This window comes from Miniopterus natalensis, chromosome 18 (assembly GCF_054644295.1).
Source record: "Miniopterus natalensis isolate mMinNat1 chromosome 18, mMinNat1.hap1, whole genome shotgun sequence".
Taxonomy (NCBI): Eukaryota; Metazoa; Chordata; class Mammalia; order Chiroptera; family Miniopteridae; genus Miniopterus; species Miniopterus natalensis.
Window position 1 is genome coordinate 33,889,607 of NC_142098.1, and position 19,755 is coordinate 33,909,361.

At 53.0% G+C, this 19,755-nt stretch overlaps 1 protein-coding gene across 2 annotated transcripts in view; it reads left to right on the plus strand.

The window, feature by feature from the left end:
* RYR1 (ryanodine receptor 1) overlaps positions 1-19,755 on the plus strand; it is a 98,427-nt gene that overhangs the window by 46,321 nt on the left and 32,351 nt on the right. For both annotated transcript variants that reach the window (XM_087826694.1, XM_087826693.1), the window contains exons 57-82: positions 147-270; positions 540-655; positions 1,860-1,927; positions 2,030-2,151; positions 2,610-2,659; positions 3,029-3,089; positions 3,181-3,419; positions 5,345-5,426; positions 5,967-6,097; positions 6,336-6,668; positions 7,534-7,774; positions 9,273-9,360; positions 9,465-9,557; positions 11,062-11,232; positions 12,207-12,266; positions 12,543-12,680; positions 13,209-13,321; positions 13,475-13,571; positions 13,831-13,937; positions 15,416-15,467; positions 15,599-15,664; positions 16,836-16,935; positions 17,238-17,317; positions 17,401-17,477; positions 18,042-18,115; positions 18,754-18,771. In XM_087826694.1, coding sequence (XP_087682820.1) covers positions 147-270; positions 540-655; positions 1,860-1,927; positions 2,030-2,151; positions 2,610-2,659; positions 3,029-3,089; positions 3,181-3,419; positions 5,345-5,426; positions 5,967-6,097; positions 6,336-6,668; positions 7,534-7,774; positions 9,273-9,360; positions 9,465-9,557; positions 11,062-11,232; positions 12,207-12,266; positions 12,543-12,680; positions 13,209-13,321; positions 13,475-13,571; positions 13,831-13,937; positions 15,416-15,467; positions 15,599-15,664; positions 16,836-16,935; positions 17,238-17,317; positions 17,401-17,477; positions 18,042-18,115; positions 18,754-18,771 — 2,901 coding nt within the window. The remainder of the gene's footprint in view (positions 1-146; positions 271-539; positions 656-1,859; positions 1,928-2,029; positions 2,152-2,609; positions 2,660-3,028; positions 3,090-3,180; positions 3,420-5,344; positions 5,427-5,966; positions 6,098-6,335; positions 6,669-7,533; positions 7,775-9,272; positions 9,361-9,464; positions 9,558-11,061; positions 11,233-12,206; positions 12,267-12,542; positions 12,681-13,208; positions 13,322-13,474; positions 13,572-13,830; positions 13,938-15,415; positions 15,468-15,598; positions 15,665-16,835; positions 16,936-17,237; positions 17,318-17,400; positions 17,478-18,041; positions 18,116-18,753; positions 18,772-19,755) is intronic.

Genomic DNA, 19,755 nt, shown 5'->3' on the forward strand with positions numbered 1-19,755 from the left:
GACGAGCATCCTAAAGCAATGTTTTGGTTATTTTTAACTCTGTCTTTATTACAATAATCACATAAGCCTTCAATTGCAGGAACCACTTCAATGAGAGTGGCCTGGGTCCCTCCCAGCCCCCTGATTTCTGATCTTTGCCACCCCAGGTGGTGGGACCCACCCCCTGCTGGTCCCCTACGACACACTCACTGCCAAGGAGAAGGCACGAGATCGAGAGAAGGCCCAGGAGCTGCTGAAGTTCCTGCAGATGAACGGCTATGCGGTCACCAGGTACTTGTTCAGGGAGCTGGACCTGGGAGCAGTGGGGAAGAGGGGCAGGACTCACCAGGCAGCAGCTGGGGGAACTGAGGCCAGTGTAGGGAAGGCAGGGCCAAAGAAGGGAGGAGGCTAAGAGGGTGGGGTCTGGAGAGAAGGGGTAAAGAGGCAGGCCCACTCCAGGGAGGAGCTGGGAACTCGGGCGAACAGAGTTGGAGCTAGAGAAGGATGGGAACAGGGTGTTCTGCGTCTGGGCCAACCCTTCCCTCCACCTGTCCACGCAGGGGCCTTAAGGACATGGAGCTGGATACATCTTCCATTGAGAAACGGTTCGCCTTTGGCTTCCTGCAGCAGTTGCTGCGCTGGATGGACATTTCCCAGGAGTTTATCGCCCACCTGGGTACAGAGAAGTCCCTCCCTGCTGCCCACCCTGCCTGGGACCCCAGTCATGCATGTCTCCTTCCTCCCTCATCTAATTGCTGTGCCAGACAGTGTTCCAGGTGTTGGAAATAAGCAGAGAACAAGACAGACAAAGACCCCTGCCCTGGATTCCGACAATTAACGTCAGAAATAACTAAATCTCTGCACTTGTCGGAAGGTAGTTAGTGTTATGGGGAGAAGACTGCACTAGAGCCAGCTAAGGATTGTGGGGAGGGGAGCATTCCAGAAGACCTTGATGGACAGAGGAGGGAGCCGTGTGGACATAGGGGGAGGGTATTCCAGGCAGAGGAACAGCCAGTGCAAAGGCCCTGAGAGGTCCCTGCTACGAATACTATGCCCATTTGGCTGCAGCAGAGTGGCTGAGGGGGAGAGTGAGAGGAAATGGGGTCAGAGAGGTGACAAGGCAGCCTCTGGAGTGGTTTCTAAACCTATATAGAGCTCACATTTATTTCAAAGTTTCACGTTGGAAGTGTTCGGGGTCTTTATTTAGAAGTTTGGTGATGCTTTGGTGATGAGAAATATGCCATAGGAACTTAACTCTTGTTTCTATCAATTAGCCTACGGTCAAGTGGGTTTCCTTATACATGGTTTTGCTTGAAGTTGCAGTTTCCAGGAACCTAAGGAGGATGTTAAACGAAAACTTACTGTATACAGACCTCCAAGGTGGGAGGAGATGGTGCGAGGATGTTTCTCACGGTGCCAAAACAGAGCACACACATAATAATTAGAGTCAGCATTATTATTTTAAGAGTGTTAGTTATTACTGTCACCATCATTATTGTGTTTGAAGTTGATTTCCGTTTTAAAGTTACCAATATTGACTTCTTGTTTCATTTGGTCTATCATTCAGTAATTCCAAATTTACTCAGTGCCAGGTATGGACGTTCAGGAAGAAAAGGGCTGTGATAGGAGAGGAGGGGGACATTCCATGGCCTTGCCCCATCCCAGCTTGCCCTCTTCCCCATTCTTAGCCTCAAGAAGGGTTTGATCAAGGAGTCAGGGCAGCCGATGAAAGGTAGGAGAGAGGGGTTTATCTCAGAGCCAACAAAGTGACTTCATGTCCAGAATTTACCTCCCATCACATCCTAACTCTGCCCCATCATAACACCCTGAGTTCCCTAGCCTTGAACGCACCGTGACCCCTTTTTGCCCCCCGCCACCAGAGGCTGTGGTCAGCAGTGGACGAGTAGAAAAGTCCCCTCATGAACAGGAGATTAAATTCTTTGCCAAGGTGAGAGGTGGGCTCAGAAGCTGGAGGGGGCTGGGAACTGAATGATGGGTTCTCCTCACCCTTCACTCAGTCACACTTATCTCCTCCCCACCCCACCCCCAGATCCTGCTCCCTTTGATCAACCAGTACTTCACCAACCACTGCCTGTATTTCTTGTCCACACCAGCCAAAGTGCTGGGCAGTGGTGGCCACGCCTCCAATAAAGAGAAGGAAATGATCACCAGGTGGGCTACCCTGTGACCTCTGACCCAGTGCCCTGACCTCACAGCACTGTAACCCTGGACCTTATACTCCTATGGCGCACCTTAGGGCCTCTGGCTTGGGTGCTGGGCACTCACCACCTCTGCCTGCTGTCCTGGTGTGCCCAAGACCAAGGGCTTTCCCAGGACATAGGACTGTCATGCAAACAGGTCGCCCAGTCAGAAAGGCAGACCAGCCTCCCCACCCCACCCCCAACATGCCAGCTCTTGCCGGTCACTTTCAAGCTTACTCATCTCTCTGCCCCTCCCTACCCCTCCTGTCTCCTTTTTTTCCTTCCCCATCATCCTACCTCCTCCTGGCTCTGTCTTCTGTCCCTCTCTCCCTGTCCCTGCCTCCTCTAATTGTGTCATCACCGCCCTTGTCCCCTTGGAGTCCTTGTACCCTGCTTCCCCTGTCCTTCTATTTCTTTCTCTATCGTCAGCCTCTTCTGCAAGCTTGCCGCTCTTGTCCGTCACCGAGTCTCTCTCTTTGGTAAGTAACTTTGCTCCCTGAGCTCTTCTTTATCTCCCCCCTTTTCCCTCATCACCAACCCCACCCTGAAGAAACAAGGCCCAGGTTCATGCCTTAATTGGAACAACCTTTACTGTGTTCTTTCCCTGGACTCGACATGGACTAGGTAGACTTGGGGACAGGGCAGTGACTTGGAGAGTCCTGGGCTGTGCCCTCATGGAGCTCCCAGACCAGGGTGGGGGAAACAGACTCATCACCAGAGAGTAGGAGCCTGAGGGGTCAGGGCTTGGATGGGAAGTCTGGGTGGAAGTGGACAGAGATCATTTGGGGTGAATGTAGAGGGAGGTACTGTCCTGTAGTCCTTCATCCAAGCTCGTCTTCCTCCCTCAGGGACGGATGCCCCAGCTGTGGTCAACTGTCTTCACATCCTGGCACGCTCCCTGGATGCCAGGTAGGGCTACAGGTCATGGTGCCCATTCCTAGATTTTCCGAAATCTGAACTCTCAGATTCTAGAACTGTGGTGCCCCCACTTCACTCCTAGGACGGTGATGAAGTCAGGCCCCGAGATCGTGAAGGCTGGCCTCCGTTCCTTCTTTGAGAGTGCCTCAGAGGACATTGAGAAGATGGTAGAGAACCTGCGGCTAGGCAAGGTGTCACAGGCACGCACACAGGTGAAGGGTGTGGGCCAGAACCTCACCTACACCACCGTGGCCCTGCTGCCCGTCCTCACCACCCTCTTCCAGCACATCGCCCAGCACCAGTTTGGAGATGATGTCATCTGTAAGGACTCCTGACCCCAAGGGAAGAGGTGGGGGGGTGGGGGGTCAATTCAGCCAACACCACCCATCCCTGTGTGCCAGATAGAATCCTCAAGTGTTTAAGTGTGTATTTATTGAGTGGATTTATTGCCATAAGCAAAGTTTGCGTTCACTAAATTAGTAGGTGATAGAATGAGTTGATTAGGATATGAGTTCAGCAGCTCTAGCCAGAGTCTAAATCACCAGTTTAAGCAAGATAGAATTATATTTTTGTCTCATGTAACAGTCTATTTGTAAGTGGATCATAATGTCAGGATCCCAGGTTCCCTCCATTTTGTTGCTCTGCCATCTCTGAAATATTGCTTTTACCCACGTGGTCCAAGATAGCACACCATTATATCCTTATTCTAGCCAGTATGAGAGGAGAAAAAGCAAAGAGGAGGGCATCTCAGTTTTTTTAAAGGAACAACCTAGAAGTGGTCCTCATCACTCCTGCTTACATCTATCCCATTGGCCAGAACTTAGCATGTGGCCCATGTTGCTGCAAAGGAGGCTGGGAAAGTAGCCTTTATTCTGGGAGGTCATGTGTAGAGATAAATATTGGAGGTCTATTATTAGAAAGAAGAGAAGTACAGAAAGAAGGTAAGAGCAGGCACTGGGAGTCAATTAGCAGTGTCTGCCATGTTTATTCTACCAAATGGCACCTCACCTGGGATCTTGTGACAGAGTACACACAGTGTGTGACATACTGTCATTAAAAAGACATAGGCAAGATGAAACACCCAATGGGGTGTCAGGATATTGTGTGTTCAGGTACTCAAAAGTACCCTGTAAGATGTGGCCTGGACCATGGGGGAGCTGGAGAAGGACAGGAAGGGTTGGCAGGAGAGGTGCTCAGGAGACTGAGGGGACAGGCTGTGGAGGGGACGTGTTCAGCATGAGGTCCAAGGCCCTGATGTGCAGGCCTTGGCACAGTGGGGCCTCCATGAGACAGACTAGGGAGAGGCTGAGGTCACTTTAGGACTCAATGGTTGTGAGCAGCCTGCAGAAGCCCCAGGGGAGGCATCCAGAATGGACTGTAGGGCTTATGGGCTATGGGGACTGAGGGATAGTAGAGCCATATCCCCTCTCGCTGTTATATTTGAAATTAGAACCTAGTGATAAAAGTAAGAAAAGTAGCACTTGGATGGGGTTTTCCCCCCAGAATTGTTAAGAACTTGACCCATTTGCTTTACCTTTCACTTTATGGGTGAAAGGTTCTGCAGACTTTCCTGAACTTTTGAATGTGAGTTGCACACATAGTGACATCTTATCTCTAAATATTCAGCTCGTGTCTCCTAAGAACTTTCTCTCATGTAACCACTATATCAATATCAGCCCTAACCTGACTATATTTAAATTTCCCTATTACCCTCAAAATGCTTTTGATTTTTTTAAAAAATTCAGAATCCAGTGAAGTTTTTCTCATGGCTTTGTAGTCTCTTTTCAATCTAGAACAGTCCCCCTGCCCTTTTGCCTAGTGACATTTGTGAAGTTGATGAGGTCCTTAGCCTGACCTTCCCAGGAGAATGTGTGGCTAACCTGAAATTGTCAGGATTGCATGCTTGTTTGCATTTTTCTGGAGAGAGTTCCTGTCACTATCATCAAAGAGATCCATGACTCCTCTCCAAGGGGAGGACAACATGAGCCTTTATTGAGTGCCTGCTGTGTGCCTTGTTTTAATTACTTTCCAAGTATTAACTCATTTGATCCTCACAATAACCCCCACGAGGAAGATACTATAGTTATCCCCATTTTACAGATAGGAAAACAGACCAAGAGAGTGATATTTGATCAAGTCACAAAACTAATAAATAGCGGGCAGATCTACAGCCCCTGCTCAGGGCAGGGGGGTTGTGGGCACTGGTATGGTGGGCACATCCTTGACCCCTGTTCTCTTTCTCTCAGTGGATGATGTCCAGGTCTCATGCTACCGAACACTGTGCAGTATCTACTCTCTGGGAACGACCAGAAACTCTTATGTGGAAAAGTAAGAGGAACAACCATAGTTTTTGAGCTGGAGTGGGCACTGTGGGGGCTCAGGGAGGGGAGGATGCAAGAGAAGATGGGGGGAGTGAAAAGTAGGGGAGATGTTCAGTCTTCAACAACAGACACCTACGTTGTGGCAGCTGCAGTTCTCCAAGGTGGCCACATGAGGGCACTCAGGGGAAGGCCAACAATGGAAGCGGGGATCCCAGGCGCTGGGGGGGTACTTGCTGGCCCTGATGCCAGGTTGTTCTTCGCTGGGGAACAAGCTTGCCCTGGAAGGGGCTTGCAGAAACAAGGGTGGCACATAGCCATAGCACGCTGGGGGCACTGGGGAGAGCCCTGGCAGTGCCCATGTGGGCTCTCCTGAGCCAGGATCACGAGTGGAACAAGAGGGCCCTGAGGGAAAAGCCACGTCTATGCCCACGGTGAGCGGCAGCTCTGCTCCAAAGGGTTCTGGGGAGAGTCACTTCTGGGGAGGCCAGGGCTGGGACGCAGGTCCAGGTGGAGGAAGACATGGGAGCTAAGGAGCTCCCTCTTCCAGGCTGCGACCAGCCCTTGGGGAGTGCCTGGCCCGCCTGGCAGCGGCCATGCCTGTGGCGTTCCTGGAACCTCAGCTGAACGAGTATAATGCCTACTCAGTGTACACCACCAAGTCTCCCCGGGAGCGGGCCAGTAAGTTGTGTGGGCTAGGGCAGCTGTCAGGGTCCCATTCCACCCAGCACAGGACCCAGGGCAGAGCCCATTTTGGGGGCAGTGTGGCCCAATCTGGGCCCTGAGGGGCTGGGGATTCCCAAGCTTGGGGGTGCTCCAGATTGGGGAATCCCAGGGTTTGTGGGGACCCTAGTATATGGTATGGACTGATGTCTGAGGGTGATGGGTTGGCATGCCCTGATCCCTCCCTGCACCCCAGTCTTGGGGCTCCCCAACAGCGTGGAGGAGATGTGCCCTGACATCCCGGTGCTGGAGCGGCTCATGGCAGACATCGGGGGGCTGGCCGAGTCAGGGGCCCGCTACACAGAGATGCCACATGTCATTGAGATCACGTTGCCCATGCTGTGCAGCTACCTGCCCCGCTGGTGGGAACGTGGGCCTGAGGTGCCCCCACCCGCCCTGCCTGCTGGGATCCCCCCACCCTGTACAGCTGTCACCTCTGACCACCTCAACTCCCTGTTGGGGAATATCCTTCGAATCATCGTCAACAACCTGGGCATTGACGAGGCCTCGTGGATGAAGCGGCTTGCTGGTGGGTCTGGGGGCGTAAAGCTTTGGAGGGCTGGGGCCCCTTGATCTAATGGTCTGTTGGGGAGATCCTGGGGTTCATGGTCTCCTGGGAGTTGGGAGGAGTCAGAGTCTAGGTTTTCTCAGGATCAAAGGTCAAGGGTCATCACAAGGGGTCAGAATCTCAGGCTCAGAGAGTCTGGGCTGGATGGATGGGTCCCGGGAATCCTCCAGGCTGGATTCTAAATTTCTGTGGCCTTGGAGGGATTAGGTCAGGGTTTAGGAGCTGGGTCAGAAGCCTGAGTTCCTTATGCAAATTGTCAGAGGATGAGGTCCGTGATAAGAATGGGGTTATAGGTCAGAGGTCAAGAAATTAATCTTTAAAGGGTTGGGATTTCTGGTTTGGAAGTTCCGTGTCAAAAGTTGGGTCAAACTAGAGATGGGGGCTGGAATCGGAGGCCAGGATCAGAGCCAAAGGCTGGGGTAAGAAGCCATAAGTCAGAAATCATGTAGTGAGGAAGAGTCTGGGAAAGGACCAGGTCAGAAGTTAAAGACTAGGGTGAGAGGTTACAGGCTAGGGTAAGATATCAGCTAAAGATTCAGTTGGGGTCAGAGGTCAAAAACATGTGTTAGGCTGGGATCATAGGTTAAGGTTAGGGGTTATGGTTGGGATCAGGGTTCAGGGGCGATGTTAGAGGTCAGGGCCCAAGGTCAGGTGTGGGATTAGAGATAGATGCTGGGGTCAGAGGCCAGAGTCAGGCTAGGGTCAATGATAGCTGCTGGGTCAGAGGAATCATGGGATGGAAACAGAGGTCAGAGATGGGATCAGAGGTCAAATGCTGGAGTTAGAGGCCAGCCAGCTATGAGTGTCCCCCACTTTGCTCCTGCAGTGTTTGCCCAGCCCATCGTGAGCCGGGCTAGACCAGAGCTCCTGCACTCACACTTTATCCCGACCATTGGGCGGCTGCGCAAGCGGGCGGGTAAGGTGGTGGCCGAGGAGGAGCAGCTGCGCCTGGAGGCCAAGGCAGAAGCTGAGGAGGGTGAGCTCCTGGTGCGGGACGAGTTCTCTGTGCTCTGCCGGGACCTGTATGCCCTCTATCCTCTACTCATCCGCTACGTGGACAACAACAGGTCAGCATGTCCCCAACCATCCCCTACATGCCCTAGCCTGACCTCTGGCTTCCCGGAACCCCATCTGGCCCTTCACCTTCTGACTTGCTATAAACTTCTTGCAATTCTCACTCAACCTTCCGACTCCAACCCCATTGCCTCTGGCTCAACAAAATCCAACCCACTGGATTTGCTCCCTCCTGCCCCTCTGTACCTCCTAAACCTGAGCCCCTGTACAGTTGCAACATCAGCCATAAGGAGCCCTGCTTTACCCTCCAGCACTGGGCCTCCAGGCTTGGGTAGATGAGCTAGCTGTCTGATATTTGTGCAGTGAAGCCCAATCATCGCGCCTTCCTCTGTCATTGGGAGAAGAAAGGAAGAGTCCAGATGTTGCCAGTCTCATTTTCCCCAGAAACATAGAGCTTTAATAAAATTGCTAACATCTCCCTAAAATTAGAAACTGTTTAAAGAATTATTAACTCCTAGGTGGAGCCTAATCCAGGGATAGTAAATGAATTTCAACTCCACTACCATCCGGGTTGGAAAATCTTTTAAGGTTGCACAGGGCTTTGTGAGAAAGCCCTGTCTGTTGTGGAAGCAGAAAGGGCTGTGGTGGTGTGTGCGCTGGATACATCTTTGCACACCCATCTCTCTCCTCACCAGTGGGTATTACTACGGGGTAGATTCCTAGGAGTGGGAGTGTTGGGTCGAAGAGTTGTGTGTTGCGACTTTGTTCATTTGCATTAACATGGATAAATCTCACAAACATCAGGCTGAATAAAAAAAGCCAGGAAAATAAAAAACAGAGTACACTTCATATCACTTACTTATGTAACGTTCAAGAACAGACAAAAATAATTCATGGTCTGTAAGTCAAGATAAGGGTCATTTTTCAAGAGGAAGGAAGTAGGTGTGGCTGCGAGGGACACAAGGGTAGTTCTGGGGACTGGAAATGTTCTATTTCTTGACTTGAGTGGTGGTTACACAAGTGTGTTCACTTTGTGATAATTCATCAAGCTGACACTTTATATGTACGTTATATTTCAATAAAAAGGTTAAGAGCCCTAACCAGTTTGGCTCAGTGGCTACAACATCAGCCCATGGACTGAAGGGTTCCGGGTTCGATTCTGGCGAAGGTCACATACCTTGGTTGCAGGCTTGATCCCCAGCCCAGCTGTGGCGGGTGTGGGAGGCAACCAATAGATGTGTCTCTCTCACATCAATGTTTCTCCTTCTCTCTCTCTCCCTCTCTCCCTTCCACTCTCTCTGAAAAGCAATGTGAAAAAATATCCTCAGCTGAGGATTAAAAAAAAAAGTTAGAGAAAGAAAAAAGTTTGTAAAGCAATGGTCATTTAACAATTTTAAATTATCTGAATGGCCAGCCAGATTACCTAGAAAACTCCACCCCTTCCTTTGGAGTCTCCTGGTCCCCCTGATCCCCTCCCCTGAGATCCTCTGTGTGGAGCCCTCTCCTGGGTGTCCCACCCCACCCCTCACCTGCCCTTTCCCTGATGCCCAGGGCGCACTGGCTGACGGAGCCCAACCCCAGCGCTGAGGAGCTGTTCAGGATGGTGGGCGAGATCTTCATCTACTGGTGCAAGTCCCATGTGAGTCCCTGCTCACTCCACCCTCCCCTCATACCTGAGAAGCTGCTGCCCCGAGGTGCCCTCCCCCCACCCTGTCTGACCCCTAGTACTACCTCTGCCACCAGAACTTTAAGCGTGAGGAGCAGAACTTCGTGGTCCAGAATGAGATCAACAACATGTCTTTTCTGACTGCTGACAACAAGAGCAAAATGGCCAAGGTGGGAGCTTTGCTCTGGGAAGTGGCCTTAGCAGGGAGGGAGGGAACACCCCCCAGGCTTCCTACCGGCCCCCTCCTCATCCGGCTGGCTGCCCAGTCCTGGGTCCTGGTCACATTCCCTGCAGCCCTCACAGCTTGGTCCTCTCTCATCTTGCATTTCCTTCCTCTTATCCCCAGGATCCCGTGTCCCTCTGTCCTCTCCCCCATACTTCTCAGAACCGCCCTCTAGAGGGTTCTAAAGAACAAACAGGCCCACCCTGATGGAGGTCTGGGAGGGCCCTACTAGGGGATGCACATCGGTGGGGCAGAGGAGCTTGGGTCGGGCCAACTTGGAGTTAGGCCTGGGGTTGTCTGAGGGACTGGGGTAACCCTTCTTGTCTCTGTCTGCCACCTGATGAAGCAGGCGGGAGATGTACAGGTCAGCCTCTCGTCTGGAACCTTCTGCATGGCTCTTGGCTAATACCCTCTTCCCCACAAACCCCAATCCCTGCACCCCCTCCAGAAAACCCCTGCCCCGCCCCCATCCTTGGCCAGCCACCATCCTCTTTCTCTCCCCCCTCCTCCCTGCCCCCAACCATCTATTCTCTTCCCAACCCTCAGCTTTGAGCAATTTTTTTTTTTTTTTAACTTTTATTAAAAAAAAAAAAAAGACCACCTCTCAGCTTTACCCAAAGCATTGAAGCATTGTGGGCTGAGGTCGTGAGGAATGGGGATGGGGTGGGACAGGCACGCGCATGGTGAGTTTAAGGCTTGGGCTCTGGAATTAGACAGACTTGGGTCAGAATCCCGACTCTGGCAGTTGGCTGTGTGACCTTGGTCAACAGTCATCCTTTTGAGCCTCTGACGGCATTGGGCCAGGCTCTGCATGTACGGCCTCCACATCGTAAGCCGGTGTGGATGTGGCTCTGGCCAAAGCGTGTCACCAGGGCTTCTCATTGGCATGACTGGGGTGGTCCTGACCACGGGTCTGCACACAAGGCTGCAGAACATGGCTGTGGGACTCTGTGCCCCATGTTTCTGTTCCCAGATCTTTCTGGATCTCTCTTGCATCTTCTGTCTTCCTGTCTCCTTGTACATCTCAGTCTCTCTTTTTCTTCCAACTTCTCATCTCTTGAGACCCTGCATCTTTATTTCATTCTTGGGAACTCAGTCTTGATATGAAGTGTGGGGTTGTGCATGTTGTTTGGGGGGGGGGGGGTGTTGTTGTACTGAGAGTTCTTAGGGGATTCTTGGAGCCCTCCAGAGGTTAAGAAAGGCCTGGAATTGGGAATCTGTAAGGGTTTGGGACAGGAATTGGGAATTTGGGATAGAGGCTTGGGGCTGGGAGGGTCAGGGCTGGGCATCTGAAGTGAAAAATCAGCAAGGTCTGAGGCAGGCTCTGGGATTAGGGAGGGGCTGCCTGGTATCCAGGCTGGGGGCTAGAGTATGGACAATGGTGTTGGGGTGGGAACCGGGCACGGGCTGGGCTGGCACTCAGGCTGGTGCTGAGCCCCATGTCCTCGCAGTCAGGTGGCTCAGACCAGGAACGTACCAAGAAGAAGCGCCGGGGGGACCGGTACTCTATACAGACATCTCTGATTGTGGCCACGCTCAAGAAGATGCTGCCCATCGGCCTGAACATGTGTGCACCCACTGACCAGGACCTCATCGCGCTTGCCAAGACCCGCTATGCCTTGGTGCCTGCCAAGCCCCATTTGGGAATCTGCCAGGATCCCACTCAGCACCCCACTGAGCCCCCAAGACCCCAGGAGCCCACTGGGAGCCCTCCCTTAAGACCCTACTGAATCGTTCCCCAGGATCCTGAGGACTTACTGGGCCCCTAGGATGTCCTGAGGGATGCCTCAGGATGCTAAGAACCCCACTTGGGAAACTGCCAGAGCCCTGGGACCTAAGGACCCTACCTGGGACCCCACTGAAACCCAGAAATATCACTAAGACCCTCTCAGATCCTCCCCACACAAGCCTTCCACCAGCTGCTGGGGTGATGGGGCTAGCCTTAGAAGGACCACATTGAGCCTTCAGGGACCCTACTGAACACCCTCCCCCAGGCCCTTGCCAAACCTATTATGACCTTGAGGACCCCACCCAAGATACCATTAGTACCCTTGAGACTCCTCTGAGACCTCCTCCAGGACCACCCATAACTCTTTGGGACCCAATGATCTCCTCATGATCCCACTGAACTTCTTGGACCCCACTGAGCTCTCCAGCTCACCACCTCTTTCCCTCAAGACCCTGCTGGTCTCTCCTTCTGGACTCTACTGACACCCAACTGAGCCCCCCAAAACTCTCAGGGGCCCAGTGAGCACCCTATGACCCTAAGTAGCCCTGCAGAATCCTAATGGCCCCTTCCCTAGGTCTACACACAATCCTCTGAGGTCTCAAGAATCCATGGGATCCATTGCCCCTGCCCCTGAACCCTCTTAAGCCCTCTGGGACTCCAAGGAGGCCTCGCAAGACCCCACTTACCCCTTGTATGGAATAACACCCTCCCCCTGATCCTTTTCAGCTGCAGGAATCCTAAGAAGCCCTCTGAGGAGCCTGTCCTAAGACCCCAGCTGCTGGGGTGACGGGCCTAAAAGGGAAAGGGTTGTGGGTCAAGGAGGACGTGAGCCCTCCGGAGTGACCCAGCCTGGCCATGTTTCCCCAGAAAGACACGGATGAGGAGGTCCGGGAATTTCTGCATAACAATCTTCACCTTCAGGGAAAGGTACGCCTCCCTAATCTGCAGCGGGGCACGCCGGGATAATAGCAACGATAAGACCCAACTTTTGAGCACTTACTATGTACCAGGCATCAAAAGAAGGACCTCAACTTGTACTCACTCCCCATTGAATTATGCTTGATGGCAGTGAAAGGGGGCGGGGCACCGAGCAGCCTCGCTGAGCGCAGGGCCATGCCCCACCCCCACCGCTCCCGAAGCCCGGCCAAGGGCGTTGGGGTCAGGGTGGGGGTCCTCACGCCCGCCGACTGTTCCTCCTCTCAGGTGGAAGGCTCCCCTTCTCTGCGCTGGCAGATGGCCCTGTACCGGGGCCTCCCGGGCCGCGAGGAGGACGCGGACGACCCCGAAAAGATCGTGCGCAGAGTCCAGGAGGTGTCCGCGGTGCTCTACCACCTGGAGCAGGTGGGCGGGGCCCGCGGGGTCCAGCTGCGGCGCCGCGCGCGGACGGGCAGGGGGCGGGCCCTGAACGCGTGGGCGGGGCCTGGGGGAACCTCGGCGTTTCCCGCGGGGCAAGGGGCGGGCCTTGGGTCTGTGGGTGGGGCCTGCGTGGAGCCTTGAGTTTAAGTCGAGGCTTAGGATGGAAACTTGGATCGGCGTGCTCAGCCCTGGGCCCGAGGCAGAGCTGTCTGCCTGGTCGTGGGGCCTGACGGGGGCGACTGGACACTCTGGGGAGGGCCTGGGGTGGCCCTTGGAATGGGGCGGAGCCTGGGCAGAGGCCCTGGGCTGTGGGCGGGGCCTAGGAGAGGCGCTTGGGTCTGGAAGCTGAGACCCGATGAGAACCTTGACTCTGTCAGTGGAACCAAGGTGTTTCTTCGGTCTTTTCGTCGGGCCTGAATTTGGACCTGGGCACAGACGGGCAGTTTCACTCGGGCTGGAAGTGGGGGTCAGGCTAGGGGCGGAGTCTGGGGACGTGACATTGTCCCCCGCCAGGTGGAGCACCCGTACAAGTCCAAGAAGGCCGTGTGGCACAAGCTCTTGTCCAAGCAGCGTCGGAGGGCGGTCGTTGCCTGCTTCCGCATGACCCCCCTGTACAACCTGCCCACGTAAGACCCCCGGGCGGAGGGCGCTAACCTCGGAGAAGGGGTGGCTGAGAGGGCAGGAGGATGGAGTGCGAATGTTGGCGGAGGCACATTCGTGGGAGGTCAGGCAGCAGAGGGCAGAAGGTCCCGCTGTCACCCCACACCTTTCCCTTGCAGGCACCGGGCATGTAACATGTTCCTGGAGAGGTACAAGGCCACCTGGATCCTGACTGAAGACCACAGTTTTGAGGACCGCATGATAGATGACCTTTCAGTGAGCTGGGGCCTGCCTGGGGGTGTGGGGGCAGACCTGGATAGGGCTGGGGCTGAGGCTGCCTGTTGCACACCTCCAGGGGTCACCCTTCACATTGAGGGGTATAAGAAAGGTGGCCTCTGGCTTGGGCAGAACCGGGGGTGGGGGGCTGCAGGATGTGGGGCATGTGAGAGAAAAAAATCCAGCCCATCAGGGCTATGGGGGAGACAGGAGGGGATACTCTAGAAGTCCCTCCCCCAAGCCCCACACGTCCCCCCAGAAAGCTGGGGAGCAGGAGGAAGAAGAGGAAGAAGTGGAGGAAAAGAAGCCAGACCCCCTGCACCAACTGGTCCTGCACTTTAGCCGCACTGCCTTGACTGAAAAGAGGTGAGGACCCTTCCTAGGTCTTGGGAAATGAGCCCACCACCTCCCTGCCCCCAGCAACCTCCCTGTTCCTTGAGAGACCCTCTGTGTCCTAAGGGAGCCCCGAGGCTGATCTTTCAACGTCACTTTACTAGAACAGGCAGGGCCACCATGTACCCTTGTGCAGGCAGAGCACTTAACAAGTGCATCTCTGAAGGTTTCACATCACAGGCAATACCAATTTTGACTTTTCTAGAAGAAAGTGTCTTGCTCAAACAAAACCAGTTTATTATAGGAACAAACTAGTAAATTATGACAAATTTCCAACAGAGGGAAGTGTGGAAGGGGGCCCTTTTTCTAATTCACACAAAGGCTTCATATGGGATAATGACAGTCTTGGGAATAAATAACAGTAGTAATGGTGCTGCTGCTAACAGGTGACATTTATCAAGTGCTTATTATTTGTCAGGCACCATGCTAAGCACCTGACATCTATGTTCTCTCACTCAATCTTCATACTATGAGACAGACACTATTACCCACTCCTTTTTGGGGACAATGAAATGGTAGCACAGGGATTTATTTTTCTCACATAACATGAAGTCAGGAGGCAGTGACCCAGTGACAGTCACAGGGTCATTCAGGCTGACAGGCTTGCTCAAGCTTTCTGAGCAATTCTGAGCTTTTGTCTTGTGTCATAAGATGGATGCTGAACTTCCAGACATGACACATGCCAGGCAGAAAGAAGGGGAGAGAATTTTTTTTTTTCCCTCTAAGCAAGACCAAGATCTTTTTATGCAAGAGAAGCCCTCCTTGGTGGGCTTCTGTACATATCTCATTGTCCAGAATTCTGATATCAGGCCATCACTAGCTGCAAAGGAGGCTGGGAAGTTGAGTGTCCTGGAAAAGCAATGACTCTGGAATTAGACTATCCAGGTTTGAATCCCAGTAGTAGCTGTGTGACCTTGGCCAAAAAGGATCTTTGTGCCTCAGTTTCCTTGCTGGTAAAATGAGCCTCGTAATATACCTACCTAATAGGATTATTGTGAGAATTAATTTATATATATAACTTAGAACAGGGACTAACATAGGGTAAACATTTAATAGGTCTTGGCCATTATTATTATTATTGTGAAGCCCAAGGACAGGGTGGTTGGTTATAGTTGTCAGGGTGACAAGATGGACCCAGAAACTCCAGGCTCCCATCACACCATTTTAGCCACCCCAGTGGAAAGGGAGCAACTCTACCAATAGCTTCAGCAAAATTCCCCAAATGAGATTCACTGGACCATCTCTGACCTGCTCTTGTTGCCAAGCAGGTAGAAAGTACTGATTGGTTCAGCCTTCATCACAGGCCCACTCTGGCAATGGACAGTTTGCCCTGTGTGAACCACACAGGCTGAGCATGGGGAGGGGTGGCTTTCCAAAGGAAAACTGGAAGCTGCTATAAGATGGGGGTCCTCTCCGTTGGGTCCTGACTATCTCCCTGATTACTTCTTTAGCAAACTGGATGAAGATTACCTATACATGGCATATGCTGATATCATGGCAAAGGTGAGGCCCTGTCCCCATCCCTGGCAGGTTCCCTTCTCCTCAGTTGCAATGCCTGTCCACTGAAAGGACTGGGGGTGGGCAGAGGTATCTCCTCTGTTCCCCACCATTACTAACTGATGCCCCATCTCCAGAGCTGTCACCTGGAGGAGGGAGGGGAGAACGGCGAAGCTGAAGAAGAGGTTGAGGTTTCATTTGAGGTAGGTGGGATCAGGAGGTCTGGAGGAAAGGGATGGGAGGCCCTGACTTCAGTCATCCCCATTCATTCAGCATGCATTCATAGAGCAGTGCTCTGGGCCAGGCCCTGTGCTGGGTGATGTTGGGGACACAGCAGTGACCAAGTCAGTCCACTAGGAAGACAGAAGCATCAACCAGACAGTAACAGCACAGAGTATTCACGGTGGTGATGAGGGAAGCTCAGGCAGGGGGGTCAGGGCTTGGGAAGCCAGAGCAGCTCAGGGCACCAGGGGGAAGTTCAGGGGGCTGTGGTGGCCCAGGCAAGGTGCCTGACCCAGCCAGAGTTGAAGGGTGGCAGAGAGGGCCTCTCAGAGGAAGGGATGTCTGAGTAGGAGTATGCCAAGTGAAGAGAAGAAAGGCGTTTCAGGTAAGGAAACAGCATTTGCAAAGGCCACACAGTGAGGAAGATCTAGTAAATGTGCAATTAACCCATCCGCTCATCATTAAGGCAATCAGCAAGCATTTCCCTGAGTTTCTTAACCTTTTTTTGTGCCAGGGTTCCTTCTGTATCTGGTGAAACCTTTCTCACAATTATGTTTTTAAATGTATAAAATGAATTCATAACAGAGGAAATAAGCATATTGAAATAGTTATCAAAATTTTGTTTTTAAAATTTGTGATACAGTAATATCTGTGCTTTTTAAATCTATCCAATAAGATCTAACAGTGGGTCCAGTAGCTACTGTAAGAGATAAGTAGTGAATATAAACAATATTTTGAGATGTTTACAAAAATGTGACATCTGTGATTCTTATTGATGATACAGCCACGGGTTCTGCTAATATCGCTGATTTATGGCCTCATCTGTAATGGGAAGAAATGCTACATTTCAGTTAGAGGGTGGTAAATATAACATTTTTCTTCACTCAAGTTCACAGACCTCCTGGATTTTATCCATTGACCCCTTGGCTGTCTGTGGGCTCAGGTTAAGATTGCGCCATGCTCAGCCCTGCACTAGGTGCCAGAGACAAATGGCAGACTTCAGTCCCAAGGGATAGAGGAGGTTTAGGAGTTGAAGGAATGAACCAGTGGCTGGAGCAGGGATCACAGGGGTGAGGGACAGGGCTGTGAGGGGAAAAGGCTGGGCTGGTGAGCCTGAACTCACTCGGCACCACGGGCCTGGCTCTGCCCCAGGAGAAAGAGATGGAGAAGCAGAGGCTCCTGTACCAGCAGGCGAGGCTGCACAACCGAGGGGCTGCGGAGATGGTGCTGCAGATGATCAGTGCCTGCAAAGGTGCCCTCCACAAGCATCTGGCTCTCCTGAGCACACTCATCCTGTCTTCAGTCTCCCCAGCCCACCCATTTCCTGTGGGCCCTGTGGCACACTCCCACCCCTGCATGCCTGTGGTTTGCACACACCCCAGCCCTTGCATGTTCCAATTGTCTTGTGATTTCTCACTCATCCTTCGGGCACGATCACATTCACACGTTCCTCCAACCCCTTCTCTCACATACCCTGCAATGGCTGCTTTCTGGTGGATGGAGAACACCGATCCCAAACTGGGTAGACCATCTTTTGTCCCCTGCCCCCTCCAGGAGAGACGGGAGCCATGGTGTCCTCCACCCTGAAGCTGGGCATCTCCATCCTAAATGGGGGCAATGCTGATGTGCAGCAGGTAGTAGTCGAAGGGATTTGGGAGGAGGGCTAAGAGGGTGGGAGGTTCCTGTGTGACTAAATGGCTATGCCCTGAACCTGCAGAAAATGCTGGATTATCTGAAGGACAAGAAGGAAGTTGGCTTCTTCCAGAGTATCCAGGCGCTGATGCAGACATGCAGGTAGGCTCTAGTGCCCATCTTTTAGTGAAACTGGTATGCTGTGGCCCTACACCCGCTACCACTTCCAGTTCTAGTTCCACTCTCTTGGTTCCAGGAACAGAGACCCATTCAGACTAGCTCAGATGACAGGGAGTTTATTATAAGAATTCATGTGCAACAATAAGGAAGGCAAAATGCAGCCCTTATGGATCCAGGCAGCTGGAACTGGAAGGCTGTTGAGAACGGAAGGGGCACCCAGCAGCAGGGAATCGGGTTCTCTCTGATGACCCCTATTAATGTGACTCTATGACTGTCTGCCTTTGCCTCCCTCTCGCTGTTGACCCCTCTGAAGCTTTTGCTAACTGATGGTTTCTGTACCCCCCCGATTTCAACTTGTACATATTTCACCCTTGCCCTGCGTTACTTCACAGCTGCCACCGCATAGCTTCTGCCAGCTTAGTTCTTGCTTCCTCTCGCCCTCTCACTCGTGGTTTCCCACGGCTCTCCACCTGCCACCGTGGGGGGCCGCAGGGCTCTGGAAGGGGGCCTCAGCATATCTTCCCATCTTTCCTTGCTTCTCCTCAGCGTCCTGGATCTCAATGCATTCGAGAGACAGAACAAGGCGGAAGGCCTGGGCATGGTGAACGAGGACGGGACCGGTGAGGCCCCCACTTGGGCTCCCCTCTCCATGGGGTTTCTTCCTTCAGGATCTGCCCCTCCCCCAATACTGCCCACAGCTCCTTCCCCCAAGACACCCCTCCCCAAGAGCATCCCCAGGTCCCCCCTTCCCGTGCAATGGTTCCCAGTCCTGCCCCTCCCCCATTCCTCCAGGGTTTCCCTCCCCATGGTCCCCACCCCTGGGTGCCCTTGTGTCCTGTACTCTCTCATCCATCCACCACATGGACCCCGCCTTCCACAAGCCCCAAGTCTCCCACCCTGGTTGCTGTTCTCTCATTAATGTCCCTAATCCGGGTTAATCAAGTCTCCTCTTTGCTGTGTTGTGATGTGTTTAACCTTTCTGCCCTGATCCTTGCCTCCTGCCTCTCCACCTCTACCTGTCCCTCTCTCTTTCTCTTCCCTCTTCTTTCTTTCCCAATGCTCTTACCGTCACTTCCTACTCTCTTCCTGGCTTCCTTCTGTCTCCTTATCGCTCTTTCTGTGTGGGTTGTACCCTTCTCCACGTCTGTGTCTTCGTCCCGGACTGTGTGTCACTGTGTGTGTTTCTGTCTCTGTCTCCTTCTGTCCCTTTTTCCCTCTTTTCTCCTGCTTCCTCCTCCCATCCTGTTGGCTGCCCCAGTCATCAACCGCCAGAACGGTAATTCCCCCAGCCTATTCCCCGTGCTGTGCTACTCTGCCCCCCCCTTCTAACCCCCACCTGGGGGCTGAGGATCTGGGACATTCAGGGAGGAAGAAATTCTTTTGTGGGTCACTGTGCCCGCGGAAATCTTGAGATCAGGGTGCACAGACCAAGATTCTGGTCCCAGATTAGCCACTAAGAACACCTGGGACTATGAACCATTCGCTTACCTTCCGTTGGCCTTAGTTTCCCTGTATATAAAGTAGGAGCTAGAGCAAATGGCAAAGGTCCCTTTCCAGATGGATGTTCTCGGGTTTCCAGACCCAGATTCGCAGTCCCCGGGTGGGGTGACCCCCATTCCCACCCACCCTGCTCCCCGACCCCGCATTGGTGGGGCCCGCAGTTCCCATCCACCGAGCCGAACGGTTGCCCCCGGCTCCCAGGGGCTTGGTGTGCGCGCGCGCGCGCCTGCTCTGCGCCTGCTCTGGTTGGCCCATTCCTCTCTCTTTCCTCTCCTGTGTCCCTCCTGGATGGGCTTCGTTCAGATGCCCTTGGTGATTGGCCCCTGTTCACACACACTCCCTGCTCCTCCTGGATTGGCTGTTTTCAAGGCATCTGAGCCAATTGGCTGGCTTTCGATCCTATCCCTCCCTGCTCAGAGCCTTTGCATGAAAGTGACCCCAGCCCCCATAATCCATTAACCCCACGGTCCTGGAGGAGTGCTGAGGGAGGTGCTGTTTGAATCTTTGCTGGATCAAGCAGACACTCCCGGATGGCACAAAAGTGGTGACATCAGAGGGACACTGATGTTGTAGGAAGACACTCAAGGTCCCAACTTCATGACTCAGGGCCCCTCAGGTCTCCATCAGCTGTCCCGGATTCTGAAATTGGGACCCCCTGGTGTCATGGATGTCTGTGGCCTTTACAGTGTCTTTGAAGTGGTGGCTGCTCCTCCCCGCACCCCTATGCTTTGTGCATGTGTGTGCAGTGTGCATGGGCCGT